We start from the raw sequence: 17,044 nt of genomic DNA, 5'->3' as shown, positions 1-17,044 counted from the left end.
AGAGGAGAGAGGAGAGAGAGGAGAGAGGGAGAGGGAGAGAGAGAGAGGGAGAGGGGAGAGAGAGGAGAGCGAGAGGAGAGGAGAGGGGAGAGAGAGAGGAGACGGGGAGAGAGAGGAGAGCGGGGAGAGGGAGAGCGGGAGAGAGGGAGGGAGAGGGAGGAGAGAGAGAGAGGGGGAGAGAGAGAGAGCGGGAGAGAGGGAGAGCGGGAGAGAGGAGAGAGCGGGAGAGAGAGAGAGCGGGAGAGAGAGAGAGCGGGAGAGGGAGAGCGGGAGAGAGGGAGAGCGGGAGGAGAGAGAGCGGGAGAGAGAGAGCGGGAGAGAGGGAGAGCGGGAGAGAGAGAGAGAGAGGGAGAGAGGGAGAGCGGGAGAGAGAGAGCGGGAGAGAGGGAGAGCGGGAGAGAGAGAGCGGGAGAGAGAGAGCGGGAGAGAGAGAGAGAGAGAGAGGGAGAGAGGGAGAGAGGGAGAGCGGGAGAGAGAGAGCGGGAGAGAGGGAGAGCGGGAGAGAGAGAGCGGGAGAGAGGGAGAGCGGGAGAGAGAGAGAGAGAGAGAGGGAGAGAGGGAGAGAGGGAGAGCGGGAGAGAGGGAGAGCGGGAGAGAGAGAGCGGGAGAGAGGGAGAGCGGGAGAGAGAGCGGGAGAGAGGGAGAGAGAGAGAGGGAGAGCGGGAGAGAGGGAGCGCGAGCGCCCGGGGGCAGCGGCAGGCCGAGGGCGGCCCGGGGTCGCAGCCTGGGCCCCGGGCGCTCGGTGCTGCCCTCAGGGCCCCGCCGCCGTCTCGCAGGGAGGCTGCTGGTTTTCTGGAATCCTGATTCCCGCGGCAGCCCCCCCCCCCACCAGGGCAGGTGGCCTGTGAGCAGAGGCCGGGGCTCCGGGGCACAGCGGCCGTGCGTCCTTCCCCGGAGCTTCTCCTGCCGCCCGCGGCGCGGCCTCAGGGCCCCAGCGCGTCGGCCCTTGCGCCCCGGGAGGCCGGGACGGGCCGGGGTGGGGAGGGGGCTCCGGAGCGCCCCCGGCGGCAGGGGCCAGAAGCACCGCGCCCTCCGCCCCCGCGGGCCGCCGCTCCCGGGCTTCTCCAGGGCGGGACGCTGGGAGCTGTTAGGAGGAGCTGCTGGAGGGGGTGCGGACCCCAAGGGGACAGAGCCATTTCCTTAAGCAAGGATAACGACCCTGGGGTTTTAGAGAGTTTTTTTATTCTTCTGGAGAGATACGGGAGATGCAAGATTTTAAGAGGTTTTACCATACCTGGTTGCTGAAAAGGCAATGCGAAAAGAGTGCCTTTAAGAAATTTAGGGAAAAAATGTGAATATAATGCACATGTCTAAAATGGTAAAACATGAAGCTCCATCCTGCTCTAAGATTTGAGGAATCTGGGTGCCCAGGTGGCCCAGTCAGGGAAGTGCCTGCCTTCGGCTCGGGTCCTGCTCGGGTCCTGATCCCCGGGATCCCAGCTCAGCTGCAAGTCGGATTCTCTCTGCCCCTCACCCTCTGACACCCCCCCACCCCCGCCATGTTCTATGTCTCTCTTTCAAATAAATAAAATCTTAAAAAAAAATCGAGGAAATCTTTCTTAAAGAAGTTAGGGTTTTGTTTTTGCTTTGTTTTCTGTTATTTTAGATGTTATTTATTCATGAGAGACACACAGAGAGGCAGAGACACAGGCAGAGGGAGAGGCAGGCTCCCTGCGGGGAGCCCCTGTGGGACTTGAACCCAGGACCCCGGGGGGCCATGCTCGACTGCTGAGCCACTCAGGCATTCCTTAAAGAAGTTCTTGATAGAAAATACTTCCATAAAAATAAATAGAAAGTGGTTTTATAATAATAAATTTTCTCTTACTTCCTAACACATAATTTGGTTATACCGATAAAAGTAAAAAAAAAAATTCAGGGATGCCCGGGTGGCTCAGCGCTTGAGTGTCTGCCTTCAGCCCGGGTTGTGATCCTGGAGACCCAGGATCGAGTACCACATCGGGCTCCCTGCATGGAGTCTACTTCTCCCTCTGCCTGTGTCTCTGCCTCTCTCTCTCTCTCTCTCTCTGTGTCTCTCATGAATAGATGATAAATAAAATCTTTAAAAATTTTTTTTTCATTTTTAGCCTGGGTGGCTCAGCCTGCTTGGGATTCTCTCTCCCCTCCTTCCTCTCCAGCCCCCCCAAAATTTAAAAATTCATTTTTTAAAAGAGACTATTTTGAAGGATTAATTTTGTATTATTTAAATTAATTTATGATACATATTTTTCATAGTATATACATATTCAGTTAGCTTTATATTATATATAAAATATAGCTCCTGGATTTAAATAAATTAAGTTATTTTTATGAATGTAGCTAAATTAAAAATAAAGAAGACAAACAATAGAGAAAAATGAGAAATGAATTCATTCATTTCTATTCAGCAGTAACATGCCCTTTTTAATTTTTGGATATTTATGTAAAATTAAATAGAGCAATTATTTTTTCTTTAAATTTACACAATTTTCATACTCCAGGCAGTAGGATTCTCCAATAATATTGTAATTTATGGGATACAAATTTTTGGCATAAAGTATTAAATATTACATTCATGTGTTTAGAATGAGGTTCTAAAGTGAAGCACCCAAATTCACAGCTTAAGGTCTTAAACAATATATTGGATTGTAATTTGTTTTTTTAATTTTTTTGTTTTCTTTAAAGATTAATTATTTGTTTTAGAGAAAACTTGTGAGCGAGGAGAAGTGGCAGGGCGAGGGAGAAAATCTCAGGCAGCCTCTCTCCCTCCTCCCGAGCATGGAGTCCAAACACGGTTATTTAATCTCTCATGACCCTGACCTGAGCCAAAATCAAGAGCTAGATGCTTAAGTGACTGAGCCACCCGGGCGCCCCTTTAATTGTAATTTAGAATGAGGTTCTGCAGATCCAATCATACTTAGTTAATTTATTGAAATAATTTAAAATATATTGTTCCATTTCATTGATCACTAATTTTGAAGGGATTTAATTTTTATTAACTTGCAGGATAAACAGGAGCAGACATAGGCAACGCGATTTCTAAGAAAACATAATATAATTCTTTTTGAGAATAACTTTTTGGCAAATACTGCATCCTTTATGAGAAGTCTAACAACAACAACAAAAAAATGTTTGTCAATGTGACTTTGACCCCAATTCTGAAACTGACAGGCTGATTTTCCTCACTGATTAAATAGGATGCAGAACCTTTTAGAGGGAGGCAAGTATGTCAGACACCCAGACGATTTTTTTTTTAATCTTAAAAGTCAAAGTAGGTAATTTTGCCACTGGGAAGAATTAAAGCAGAGGTAATAGCTATAACTGCTAAGATTCTTATCTGTAAGGCCTAGAGATAACTAAAATAAACATGATGACTTTACTTCTCCCTAATGTGTCATGTACCAACTACTCTCCTGCTGGGAACTCTGTATACTCAAAATTATTTTTAGTTACTGATGACAAATTAAATTTGCTTAATCTTACCTGGAATTTTTAATGTTAATGATAAAAAGATCAAGGTTGTGATAAATCCACATTTAAAAAATTGGTGAATACAAAAATCTCCCCATTGAAATATGGTGAGAAGATACTACTTCAAATAAAAAAAATTAACAGTTAATCATAAAAGACATTGAAAAATTAGGTTACTAGTTTCAGACAATAATATGCAGTTAATATTCTGCCTTTAAGAAACTATTGACTAACTATATTCCCTGACACTATTCAGAACAGATAATGATAGTGGTAGAGGGTACATCCCTAATGTTTCTGATATTTGCTTCTAAACTCAGTTGGGACCTACTTACTTACTCAGGCAATGTGTATTATTCGTGAAAATGAAAGCCTTTTGCGTACCGAAAGGAGTCTTTTTATGTCATAAAAGGGTAACTTAACGTTCAACCCTAGTGATTCAGAATTTTGATGCAATATTGAAATAGCATCCTCCCAAGAAGACACACTTGGGACTGGCAGTTGATTATTGACGTTGGGTCCCCAATATCAGGTGCTAATTGGTGTGAAGCCATGTGTAGGTAAAATAGGAGTTGATGAGAAGAAAGTATGTGCCTACCTCTTTAATGCAGCAGTCTGAAAATCCATACAAGAATAATTCACAAACCTAAATACAGGGAGGGAGGGAGGGAGAAGGGGGAGGAAAGTTATTTTTTTGCTTCCCCTGAGCAAACATGCAATTTCCATGATTTCTTTTTAATGACCGCGCTCTGTGGCCAGTAGGTACTGATTTATGAAAAGCTGTAAAAGTTCAGGTGGAACTCGGCAGGACATCGTTTACAGCTGCGTGGATTGAAACCTATCTAATTTGTCTAGTAAAAGTGTGAGCTCACGGTGCACATCACCCCACCTATAAATTTCCCCTTCAGACCCAAGTCTGGGGCTGGGTCTAAAAAAAACAGTCAAGGCCTGCAGCTGCGCAAAGCCCGCATTCCCTCGGTGCACGTGAAGAGACATCACAGGCTCTTCACAGTGAGACACAAATTCCTATCCATTGATAAACTCTCCAGATGTCCTCTCCGAGGAGGAAAGGAACCAATTTTTATTTGAATTCCCCAGAGAAGTCTTGGAAGTGGAAAAATGATACTTTGCAGGGCTGGTTATCCTGAGGTCACTGGCATGAAAATTAGGCCATTCTTTGTCTTCCTTGTACTTTGATCCAAGTAATAAACAGAAAAACTCAGTTGGGGTCACTCTAATCCCTAATCTGCACGTCCTGTTCTATCTCAGTTTGTTTATACTAATTTTCTCTAAACTCTTGTTGAGTCTGGCTATAGTGTTGAGTTTAAAAATACAAGCCAGTTTGAACTCAGAAGAAAAAGTTCTGCATTTTGCTATTAGGCACAGTTCATAAATATTCTGAATAAATGTCCTGGGGTTTGATTCTTCATACCCACAAACCCATAAATAAAGAAGAATTGCTGTTCATAGGACCAAGAGTCGACAAGAGTCGACGTTAGATTCTATGCTCAGCTACTGTAGACATCCAGGCGGTGGGGTGTGTGTCTGTGCACACCCTGCGTGTCACATATGCCGGTTGATGGTTCATACTTCATAGTCTTCTAAGTACGATTTAATTTTTCTTATAGAATTTTCTTACACCTGATTTAATGGGATGCCAATCAATCATGTTTACTAATTCAGTGACCGATCGGAAGGGTCCAATGGTCTATGGAATGCTGGCTACTGATAAGAGCTATTTCACCCATGAGGGCCATGCTAAAACAACCCATGAATATCGTGTAAATTTTGGAATCTGGCTCAGATATCTGTATCTGTAAGTCCTCAAATTTCTGGGAGAAAAAAAAAACTAAACCAAGAAAATTTCAATTATGAAAATAAACCTTTTTGCAGATGAGTAATTTGAAGAGTCATAGAAAATTACACTTATGCTCCAGAAGAGAATGATTTATACAATGTTATATTTCTACTTTGTAGTTTTCTAGGTATTCCTTGAAGGAAAGAAAAATCAATGATTTTTAAAATAATACCTAATTTTTGTTTCCTTTTTCCTTTTTTTAAGATAACCTCTGAGCATTAGTTAAAACTAAATCATAATACATAAATGTAAATTATAAACTCTATAATTTTAATTTTTAATTTATAAGTCAAATAATTGAGGTAGAGAAAATTGAAGTAGTTTAGTCTAATGGAAAGAAGGTTGAAAAATTATCCATTTTCAGCTGTCCTCCTCTTGACAAATGATTATGAATGAGAGGGAGGGAACCAGCTCTTGATCTATTTTTTCCAAAGAGGATAAAAATATAGACAGAACCAAACTGTCATGTTGCCAATTTTTTCTTCAACTCAGTATTAAATTTTCCTTAACATTTCCATTTTATCAAATAAATGTAATGTATCCCCATCAAAATCCAGATGGGTAGTCAATTTAAATTCTCTCCTGTGTCTACAACAGCAGCATGCAGGGCTGGGACATGACAAAATTGTTCACATTTAAGAAAATTAGCCTTACACTTCATACATGTGTCCTACATATCAGGGAGTGAGTTGGAGAAATATTATCAATAGTAATAGAAATCTCCCAATTAAAAATTCCTTTTAAATGTGAGTGGAGTTGGAGTATTTGTAGATTTGCTTCACAGAAAGATTTTTCTCCTGAGAAGATGAACTTTACCACATTTCCTAGATGATAATCAATGGTTCATATTCATAGATAAAACACCATGCAGTTCCTTTTGTTGTTATTTCATGCTATTTCTAAAAATATTATTGAATGTGTACTTTAGAGAGCTGAATTTGTTTCTACAATAAGGATAAATGCATGTTAGCATATCCTTCATTTGTTTTGATGTCTTCTGACAATTCTAAATGTTGAATTTAAGAACTTCAAAAAATAGATTTCATTTAGGCCAAGTATTAATTTTTAATATATAATAAAATATGAAATTTAGTTAACAAATCCTAACATTGGGGATTTTTTAAATAATAATTTTAAAAAGTTTTAACAGCTCAGTGCTGATTCACTGCAGTATCACAAAACATCAAAGATTCTGAATGACCACTCTCAAAAGGTAAAAATCTCAATGTACTTTCTCAATTACAAGTTAAAGATCAGGTTATGACATACACAGTCTTAATGTTAATAATATATTTTCCTGCAGTAATGAAAACAAACTACAGAAGTCAGAATAGCATATCCACTTGCAAGCATTTGCTATAGAGTCATTGTGAACTTGTAAAAGTTTTTGGCTATTCTAATGGGGCCCAATTATACCTACTTTATGAGTTTGTTTCCCTATTAGGCTCATAAGATCATATATGACCAAACTTCTAGTTGCTCAATAAGATAATTAACAGCATCACCACATTCCTAACATTTTTTTATACACTGGGATTTATTGTTACTTTCTTTTTGAAGTTTTAAGAACTTCAACCGTTTGACTAGATATGTTACCTAACGTCAGACTAACAAATAGCTAGCTGATAGCATATTGCGTGTCCACACATCTCTGAGTGTCACGTGCATATGTGACCTCTTTTAAGCCTCGTTTAATCTTCAGTTGTGTGAACTCTATTGGGACCATCATTCCCGTTTTACAGATGAGGAAACAGACAAAATAAAAATCACTGGGGGTGCCTGGGTGGCTCAGTCAGTTAGGCAACAGACTCTTGATTTCGGCTTAGTCATGAGATTGATCTCTGTGTTGGGCTCTTAGACTCCCACTGGACATGAGTCTGCTTGAGATTCCCTCTCTCCCTCGCCCCCGCCCCTCCCCTGCTTGTGCACACATGTACTCTCTCTGTCTCTCTCTCTAAATAAATAAGTCTTAAAAAAAAAAAAAAAAAGGGAAATCACTGAGGGTGACATAGATAGTATGTGCTATACCCAGGATTCCACCCAAGCCTCCTGGTCCCAGTACCTGTGCACTAGGTCACTGCACTTCATGGAATATAAAAATTAAAGAGGCTACCTCATGGAACCAAAAATAACTTTAGAGAAAACATGGGGAAAGCAATGTGAACAAAGTTGTACCCAAGTGGTAGAGCACAGTGGCCAAGAGTGTGGGCTTTGGGATAAAATAACTTGTGTCTAGATCCCAGCTCTGGCTCTTTTGCCTGAGGAAACTCAGATCTGTGGCTTAGTCTCTCTTAGCTTCAGTTTCTACATCTATTACAGGTACATAGTATCATTACCTGTTGTAGAATCAACACCGTTCGTGTGGGTGTAAAATGCTTAGTATGGAGCCCAGGACAGTAGAATGCTCATAAACATTCCATGTCATCATCATTACCATTGTTGTTAATACCCATCTCAATACAGAGGCCTTCATAACTTCATAACTTCATAACAGAGGTAGTTATGAAGGAGCTCCAGCTCCTTTCCTTAACAGAAGAAAATGAAGAGGACAATTTTCTATCTGGTAACTGCACTGGTCCCAGTCTTATGAGTCAGAGGACAATTATGCACATCACACAGAGCTGGAAAAAATACCTGAAGGTCATTTTACCAATCTGCTGCTGCTTCTGGCTCTCCCAGGATGAAAACATGGTCCTCTCTGCTTCTTTTATGTCCCTGCTGTTCCTTTGACTCACCAGATCTTGTGGTTGGTCATAGATCAATGGTCAGACCTGCAGTTATATAAAACAATTCTAGAAATTTCCCTTAATGATGATTGTATTGTGCAAATCAAACCACAGTCACAATGTCTATTATCTATTTATCTCTCTCTCTCTCTTTCATCGTTCTCTATCTTGAACTCCATTTGATGTTGTCATATATGTGAGACTTATTTATTGTTACCTATTTTTTTCTATTCCTTTGGTGATCTTTATTCTGAATGACATATGTGACATTATTTACATCTGTGCTGACTTTATGTCCTGCTTTACGTAAAATCTAGGTTGTTCAAGTGTTTCTTAAACAGCAACCTGTGCAATGTCTACAAATGAATTTCCAGGCAGCAGAGTATTCCATGTGTCACATCTGCCCTAACTGTATCCTGAATTACCACTATCTTTGCTAAATTATTGGGACTCTTGGGTGGCTCAGTAGTTGAGTGTTTGCTTTCAGCCCAGGGTGTGACCCTGGGGTCCTAGGATCGAGTCCCACATCAGGCTCCTTGCATGTAACCTGCTTCTCCCTCTGCCTGTGTATCTGCCTCTCTCTCTGTGTGTCTCTTATGAATAAATAAATAAAATATTTTTTAAAAGCAAAAATGAAATTATAGAAGTAGGTATGGATATGTTTATGCACTTCACTGGCAAAGTTCCATTGCTTTACAAAGTCTATGGTGTGACCCTGGGGTCCTAGGATCGAGTCCCACATCAGGCTCCTTGCATGTAACCTGCTTCTCCCTCTGCCTGTGTATCTGCCTCTCTCTCTCTGTGTCTCTTATGAATAAATAAATAAAATATTTTTTTTAAAAGCAAAAATGAAATTATAGAAGTAGGTATGGATATGTTTATGCACTTCACTGGCAAAGTTCCATTGCTTTACAAAGCAGTCATGAGTGGAGAAGGGAAGCACTGAGACAAGATGATCCCATGGCAGTCTTGCCAGCTGCCAGCTTGCGCAGACAAAGCCTTCATGGCAGATAAACAGGAACAACGCATGAAGTCTGGAAGTTCCTGCTAATGTTGGTGTCAAATTTTGACACACAGCAACTCTGCTGAGTCTTGATCTCTCTCCCTTTGGTGTTTTCTTTTCTCACAGGCCATCGAACCTTCTTCTGGACCAAAGCAGCGTCGACATCACTACCTTCCGCACAACGGGTGACTGGCTCAATGGTGTCCGGACAGCACAGTGCAAGGAAATCTTCACTGGCGTGGAGTACAGTTCTTGTGACACCATAGCCAAGATTTCCACAGAGTAAGAGAAAGGTTTCTTTTAAGACTGTGTGATTCTAAAACTTCTAGTGGACATATGTGTTTTGGATAAATGAGTTACAAATATTAGCTGAACCTCGGAGGGTCTTACTGCCTTCTGTAACCACCATGCTGGGCTCTGGGTCTGTCAACGACGCCTTCTAGATTCATGTGTGTTGATGTGTCTTCCTCCCTCACCGGCGCTCTCGCAATAGGTGTAGTCATTGAACAATGACCTTTTCCAGTTTGGCCAACAGGCACATACCCATTCCCAGCCCCAGTGACCCTAGTTCTTAATTTAAGACATAAGTAAATACAGCATAATGATGAAGCATTCTTGCATTTGTGATTTTCTCTTATTTATAACAAAGCCTAACCTCTATGGAAGTGGAAAATTAGGAGCCAAGTGGATAAGCTGGTATACAGGGAAACACTCTAAGGTCTAGAAGTAGTTTTCACATCTAGTAAATAATAATATGTCGTCATCTACTATTGTCTACCCTGTGAATGGATATCATGTTAGAAAATGAAGTTATAAATATGTTCAAGATACACAATGTTATTGTTTTCCTTAAAAGGCTTACTTACTATAGTCAGATTGGAATGACAGGATATGCATATTCAGTATGCATTAATTAATGTTAATTTATGGTTTTATGTGTTAAAGTCAATAATAATCAAGTATAACATGCTGTATTTCTTAGGGATTTTTGTTAAAAGGCATCCTTTCATATGAACACATGGGCTAAAGGAAAAGGACGTTTATAAGGAATCAAGGGAATCTAGTATATAATCAATAAAATTCATACTCATTCACAGGGTATGGTTATTTGGAACTGGAAAATGAAGAAAATGAAGAGCTGAAAGCTATGTTCTCCATCTCTCTGTGAATGAAACCCAATTTACTTCCTAATACAACTACATAACTACATTTTCTTTTTCTTTTTCTTTTCTTTTCCTTTCTTTCTTTCTTTTTTTTTTTTTTTTTGTGCAGTGACTTTTGTTTTGTTTTGTTTTGTTTTGTTTGCATTTCCATGCATGTGGCTATAAACGGTTTTCTTAGACCCAGGTCGTATAACCTTGGTGTGTCACTCAATTGACCAGGGTCCAATTCTCTTTTTCCTAAGTTCCCAGAAGAGAAGTTCTGATGGACTAGTCCTACTTGTAGATTGGCTCCTCCAAAATCATATACCGTGTGCCCTGATCTCATTTCTATTCGAAAGAGGTGGGGTGAAATAGATGAATGTGGCTGTGGGGACCCATTTCTGAGGGGAAGCTAGAGGACTGCTCCAAGGAAAGAGGTTTTGTGCCAGGCATCTAAACTAAAGTTATCGACAGTTTTGTAGCTTGCAGGGTCTGTTTGGAGTCTATAGTCACTTCGTGTCAGAGCCTTCTACCTTGACCTTTGTTTCATTTTTTGTTTGTTTATTTCATTAAATAAACCCTGTAGTGCCCTCAAGTTTCTTAAAGTTTTATCCTTCCCATCCAATATCTTAATATTTAAATGTTGAATATTTATAAAGACTTTCTCTGTCACCCCCTCAGTCATTTAAACCAATCTGTTGCTCTCCAAGTCACTGTGGAGAGCAACAGATTAGATGTCAAAAAGGAGTGTACAGTATAATTAGTAGACATACAAGTGCCTAAGAAAATAGGTAAAGTTTATCACTGATGATATAGCATTCCAATCAGAAACACAAAAATTCACAAAAAGATCTTTAGGGAAGGGTATGTTCCTATTGAAGAGAAGAATTTATTCTTAGAAAATAAACCCCCTCCAGTTTATTTGACACGTGTAGGCAATTTCTGTATGAGGTATAATGTAATGTTTCTTGAATAGATTTCTGACCCAGTCAATAATACTATTTGAGTTTCTTTTTTTTTTTTAATTTTTATTTATTTATGATAGTCACACACAGAGAGAGAGAGAGAGGCAGAGACACAGGCAGAGGGAGAAGCAGGCTCCATGCACCAGGAGCCCTACGTGGGATTCGATCCCGGGTCTCCAGGATCGTGCCCTGGGCCAAAGGCAGGCGCCAAACCGCTGTACCACCCAGGGATCCCACTATTTGAGTTTCTGTGGTAGTTATTTTGATCCAACACAGTTTCAGGCTATATTAATGTATTTAAATATTTTTATAAATTCTTATTTTAGTAATGTAAACAATTAGGGTTATGCTATACAAGACACCTACTTCAGAGCACAGAAGCATAGCAAAGAGTAAACACAAAGTTGAACGTTCTGCAGCATTGCCAGGTTTTCAAAGGCAAAGGTATACAAATGTTTATTCTCAATCAAATATCAACACTCAGAGCTTTTAGATAATGAAAAACCCATACTGAAGGGGATTAGCAGAACACTGTTAATATGATTAAATGCTAGCTCAGTTTAAATGTAGTCAGATGTAAGAAGCTGTGAATGTGGTAAGAAAGTTATTTGCTTAAAATGATGAAGTGGCGGCATTTGTTTTACTTCCAAGTCAGGGGTGTGATTGCCTCAAGAGCACATTGTTGGATGGTGAGCTCTTTTTGGTTGGTGAAAATATTTTCACTCAATTATTATATTTAAACAACCTGTGAATGTACAGTAAAGTTGAAAGCTGACTTTTCCTGGGAGACTCAGCTCTTTCAGATTTGTCCTTCGCACTAAGCCAGATGGTTGCATGTCTCTGTATTTCAGTCCCCACAATGTTCTTTCTCCTCAACTCAGGGACAATGTAGAATTAACATCTATCGATCTAAATCTCCTTGAAAAAAAAATTGTTTGTTTCGTGGGTATCTGCAATGTGGTGTACATCATGCTCCTGATTTATATAACAGAAATGAGAATTTATAAAAAATATGTGATGAGAGAAGAAATCTAATGAGGCAACCTTTTTATCTTAAAAGCTATAAAACATTTAACTTGATTATTTCGCCCCACCTTTTGCAGTCTTGGGCTTTTTTGTTTAAACTTGATTCCTTTCAATTCCATTTTCTTGTGTCATCCAGATTCAATTCAGAAATGATTCTCTTGACCAAATAACTCTAGAGTTTTTATTGAAATAAGACAGAACACCTAAAAAAAGATATTGAACTTCTTTTTTTTTTCTGTTACCCAGACTTTCAAGTTACAGGAAAAGATCTGTAGAGCTTCATATCTAAGGAAATGTCTATTTCAAAATGTTAGTGTAGGGACTTCATTTACACACAAACCAATCGCATTATGTAATTTTCAAATGAAATCCTGAAAATGTGTGGTTTTGTTCAGTCCAAAAAGCGTATGTTTCAAAATATTATTCATAGCCTACGATGGATTTAGAGAGGTTAATGTGAAAAGGGAAGAGAGAACGAGAAAGGGCAGGAGTGCTGCTTATAGAAACTGGAGAGAGAATTGAGCGTGTGGAATGAATCTTGGGTGGATTAATTGCTCCAGGTCATTATCCTGCACCCTTGGATGCCATTCTCACAGTGTCATCACCTGTCCTTTGCCTTTGAAGGGCCAGCCAGATAGCTTATTAACCTCTGGTCTTATTCTTGAGCTGCTCTTTAGGCTTGAACTTTTCCACTGCTCTTCTGAATTGGATAGTCAAAATGAGATAAGCATGTGGAAATGTTATTTAGATTACAGGAGCTGATGTTTACAACTATCTTGGACTTGGCAGCCTGGTGGGTAGGAGACGTTTTGGCAGGTGTAGGGAGGATAGAGGGAGCATAAAATTCTAAGGTAAGGTATAACCTAATGAGATAATTATCTTATCTCATATAATCCTTTGCATTAAATATATACAAAATTAGGTATCTATCTGCTTATGTTGGGTTCCAGGCACAGAATCTTTAACAGTTTTATGCACAAGATTTCTTGAGAAGTGCGTTTAGGATATACATCTTAAAAAAAAAAAAAAGTGATGGAGAGAAAAAGTGGTGACAGAGGCAGAGGTGGGGTATTGGGCTGAAGGAGAAGACTTGGTCCTTCCTGTCAGAACAAGTCCTGGAGCTGGGCTGGTCCTTCAGAGTTGTCCCAAACCAATCTGTGAACTCTCATCATACTTTTTTCTAGTCACTGGGGTGTGGGTATTTCAGTTCCATTGAGAGGATTACGCCAAACATTGCATGTATTACTCTCACTATGCTTAAATTTCTCAAAGAGCTGGGAAATTTATTTTATTAACTTAGAAGATTTTTTTTCCCTGCTTTCCAAGATTGTCATTTTGTTTTTTAAAGTTTTCTAAGAAGGAGAAAAGGAAGACAGAAAAAATTAGCAAATCATGAAAAGTATAGCATAGAATTGGAATAAAGATGAGAGAAGAAATAAAAAAAAGACTGATGATTTATTGATTTACAAATATATTTATATCTGCTCCGTTTTTTGGCTCAAAATTCCTATAGTTTAGAGATAAGTGGGGAAATGTTTGTTGTTCCTTTTAACAGTAGATCCATGGTATATGAAGAAGCAAAATCCCATATGACACATACTCTCAGAATAGGGATCAGCGTATGTAAATAACCTATGTTACTCTGAGTGAGTTTCATTATCCACAAGTCACACAGAGCGGAAAGCCTGCTGTCACCATATAGCCTTCCTGGTGAGGCAAGGCTACCAGAGTAAAATCAGAGAGAACTTGGGCAGATACAGGTTGTACATCAGCGCCAGCCGGTCATCAGGATTTCATTCCCAGCCTAGGTGATAGGAATACAACCAAGTCTTGGTTAATTTTATGTAGGAGATGTATAAATATCATATAGATTGCTTCTAAAATGGTTACCCAGTGTCTGCTTGCACAGTTTTGTTGCTTCGGAACTCACTTCTGAAGAAACCAATTGGTCCGTTTCCAGGTAATTGAGCTCCCAACCTTTCATTCTTTCCTTGGTGATCAATATGAAGGAACCCCTTCCATGTGTCCCTGTGTGTGCTCACACATATGTGTACATGCATGCATACAGTTTCTCAATTAGTCTGGCACTCCTGGCTAAGTGATACTTTACTCCTCTGTCAGTTTCCCCAAATAAACATATTTTAGACTATTGGTTCATTCTTTATTAAGTATATATTGATCCCCTACTACATGATAGCCATTGTCCAGGGTGTGGTTGATAAGCAGAATACAAAACCAACAAGGATCTGTTCACATGGATGGAATTCACCTTCTTGTGGGATAGGCTAGAGAATAAAGAAAATAAATCAAAAAGAAAGGCAATATGCTGCATGGTGATAAAGGCTTTGGAAGAAAATGAAACAAAAGAAAATGGGAAATGCAGGTATGAGTGCAAGAGGTTTTACAGTATTAAATAAGAAGGTCAGGGAAGGTCTTCTGAGATGACTATGTTTGAGTCAAGACCTAAAAGACAAATATTCACAAATCACTTGAACTAAACTATTTAATTAATTATTTGCACATGCTTAGCTAAGTCTCCTCCTGCCCCCAAATGAAATTCCTTTTGTTTTTAAAATCTTTATTTTTAATTTCTGGTTTCTAAGTTTAAACTATTTTAAATATTTTTGACAAATGGAAATAGATCCTAGTCATTGCTTCTACTTAGAAAGGAATTCATACTTTAAGGAAATTGTTCCAGTAGTCTAGAACTGTGTAACAAACTATCTCAAAAGCACAGTTTTATTGTGTATGACCATGTCATGGGTTATAAGTTTGGGCAGAGCTCAGATGGGTGATTCTTCTGCCCTAATGTTGGTATTGACTGATGTATTCATCTAACATGAATCTGGTCTAGTCCAGAGGGCTGGAGATGACCTCATTATGTCTGCCCTGGTGCAGGTGCTGCATCACTGGCAGTGTAGACTAAATGCTTATACGTGGCTCTCCAGGGTCGTATCAAGGTAGCCAGACTTATAGGCAGCTCAGGGCCCAGTGATGGCGTCTCAAGAGATGAATGGAATATTGTAGTTTCTTGAGACCTGATTGTGGAAACTGATACAGTGTCCCTTGCAACATATTCTTGCAGTGAAAATGGTCCCCAAGCTGGCCCAGGGACAAGGCAATAGGATAATTCCCTGTGAAGAATTTCTGATCATTTGTATTAGTATCCTAGGGCTGCCATAACAAGTTACCACAAACTTATTGTCTTAAACCACAGAAATTTATTTTCTCACAGTTCTGGATGCCAGACTTTGGAAATAAAGGCATTGGCAGGGCCATAGTTGCTCCAAAATCTCTGGGGCAGAGGAACTCTTCTTTGGCTCTCCTGGCTTCTGGTCCATCCTAGCATTTCTTGGCTGGCAGCAGCATAACTCCAGTCTCTGCCTCTATCTTTACATGGCCTTCTCGTCTGTGTCATTTTGTGTCTAAAGATAGTCTCATTGGATTTAGAGCCCACCCTAATCTAGTATGATCTCATCTCGACCCTTATCTCGATAATATCTCCAAAGACGCAATTTCCAACCAAGGTCACATTGATGTTCCAGTTGGACAGAAATTTTGAGGGGACACTGGTCAACCTACTAAACCATCTGCTCTTTCATAAGGATAGAGGTGGAATGGTCAGGATATAGCGCATGGATGATGCAAAAATCAGAAAATTAGGTTCAAAGAGCTGGAATATGTGATTGTGCAAGCTTTGCTGATTGAAAACCTTCTGCTTATAATACTGTTCAGGAAACCAGGATTCTCACCAGACAGTTTCTTCTTCTTCTTCTTCTTCTTCTTTTTTTCTTTACAGTGACATGAAAAAGGTCGGTGTCACCGTGGTCGGTCCACAGAAGAAAATCATCAGTAGCATCAAAGTTCTAGAAACACAATCAAAAAATGGTCCAGTTCCAGTGTAAAGTGTTATTTCTGGAAGGAAGTGGTGGCTGTGGAAGATGTAGCATCATTCTACAGACAGATGATAGTGCTGGAGATGCTGGTGGCAATTCCAAGCCCAATAAGACACTCAGATATGAATACAAATGCCTTAAAATGGAATTGAAAGACTCTTTATTTTCCCCTATCATTTAATGGATGGGAGGGGGGATGTATTTTGTTTTGTAACTGCTTTTTTATATTAGTTGATGGGTTAAATGTTAAATTAAAATTCTTCAGCGTGGAATGATGAAGAACTAGCATAGAGCCATTGATCATAAACTGACTATCATAGAAGCAGAACAAGCGTAATAACAAAATGAACATGGTGGCTCTGTTTACTAATAGCCACAAAAGAAAAGACTTGTAATATTTTTATACACAGAAGAAATCTGTACCAGGTATTTTGTTTCTTTAAAAGCAAACAAAATAGAGGAATTTATACCTCAAACTATCTGGCCATATATACTACCTTTGTCATTGTATTTTTCTCTTTCATCTGCTAAACTCATATAGAAATGAAGTGTGTAGTTGTTTTAAGTACTACATATTTTTAACTGTTAGCCTCCTTAAGTATTATCATGTAAAAATGTGTCTTAATTTTGAAGAAAAGTACATATTTATTTTCTTTTGAATTGTTTTTATTGCTTTCTATTTATGCCTTGATTTAATTTGGATTTGTTACAGCCAAGTGCCAAATGTTTTCTCAGATTGTCAGCAGTAAGAAACATGGTAAACTAGATGGGGGGATGATGGGTTTCTTTCTAGATTTTCTGAACCATCCACTCCTATGTACCTGTATCTATATCGAAAAAGAAAGAAACCAAACCCCTTCCCTATTCATCCACCACCCACATCTCAGTTTGAATTATCCCATCCATTTTTATCTCTGCATTTATTGTAAACTATATGCTCCTAATTCAGTGTAATATACTGGCTTGTATGTAATGGATTCT

At 39.5% G+C, this 17,044-nt stretch overlaps 1 protein-coding gene across 5 annotated transcripts in view; it reads left to right on the top strand.

Annotated features, from left to right (window-relative positions):
• EPHA3 (EPH receptor A3) overlaps window positions 1-16,723 on the top strand; it is a 324,780-nt gene extending 308,057 nt beyond the window's left edge. For all 5 annotated transcript variants that reach the window (XM_041767292.1, XM_041767280.1, XM_041767286.1 and 2 more), the window contains 2 exons: window positions 9,161-9,316; window positions 15,967-16,723. In XM_041767292.1, coding sequence (XP_041623226.1) covers window positions 9,161-9,316; window positions 15,967-16,072 — 262 coding nt within the window. In that variant the 3' untranslated portion in view covers window positions 16,073-16,723. The remainder of the gene's footprint in view (window positions 1-9,160; window positions 9,317-15,966) is intronic.
• The last annotated feature ends 321 nt before the right edge of the window (window positions 16,724-17,044 follow it).

This window comes from Vulpes lagopus, chromosome 1 (genome assembly GCF_018345385.1).
Source record: "Vulpes lagopus strain Blue_001 chromosome 1, ASM1834538v1, whole genome shotgun sequence".
In the NCBI taxonomy this organism is placed as follows: Eukaryota; Metazoa; Chordata; class Mammalia; order Carnivora; family Canidae; genus Vulpes; species Vulpes lagopus.
This window is presented reverse-complemented; position numbering and strand designations above follow the sequence as displayed.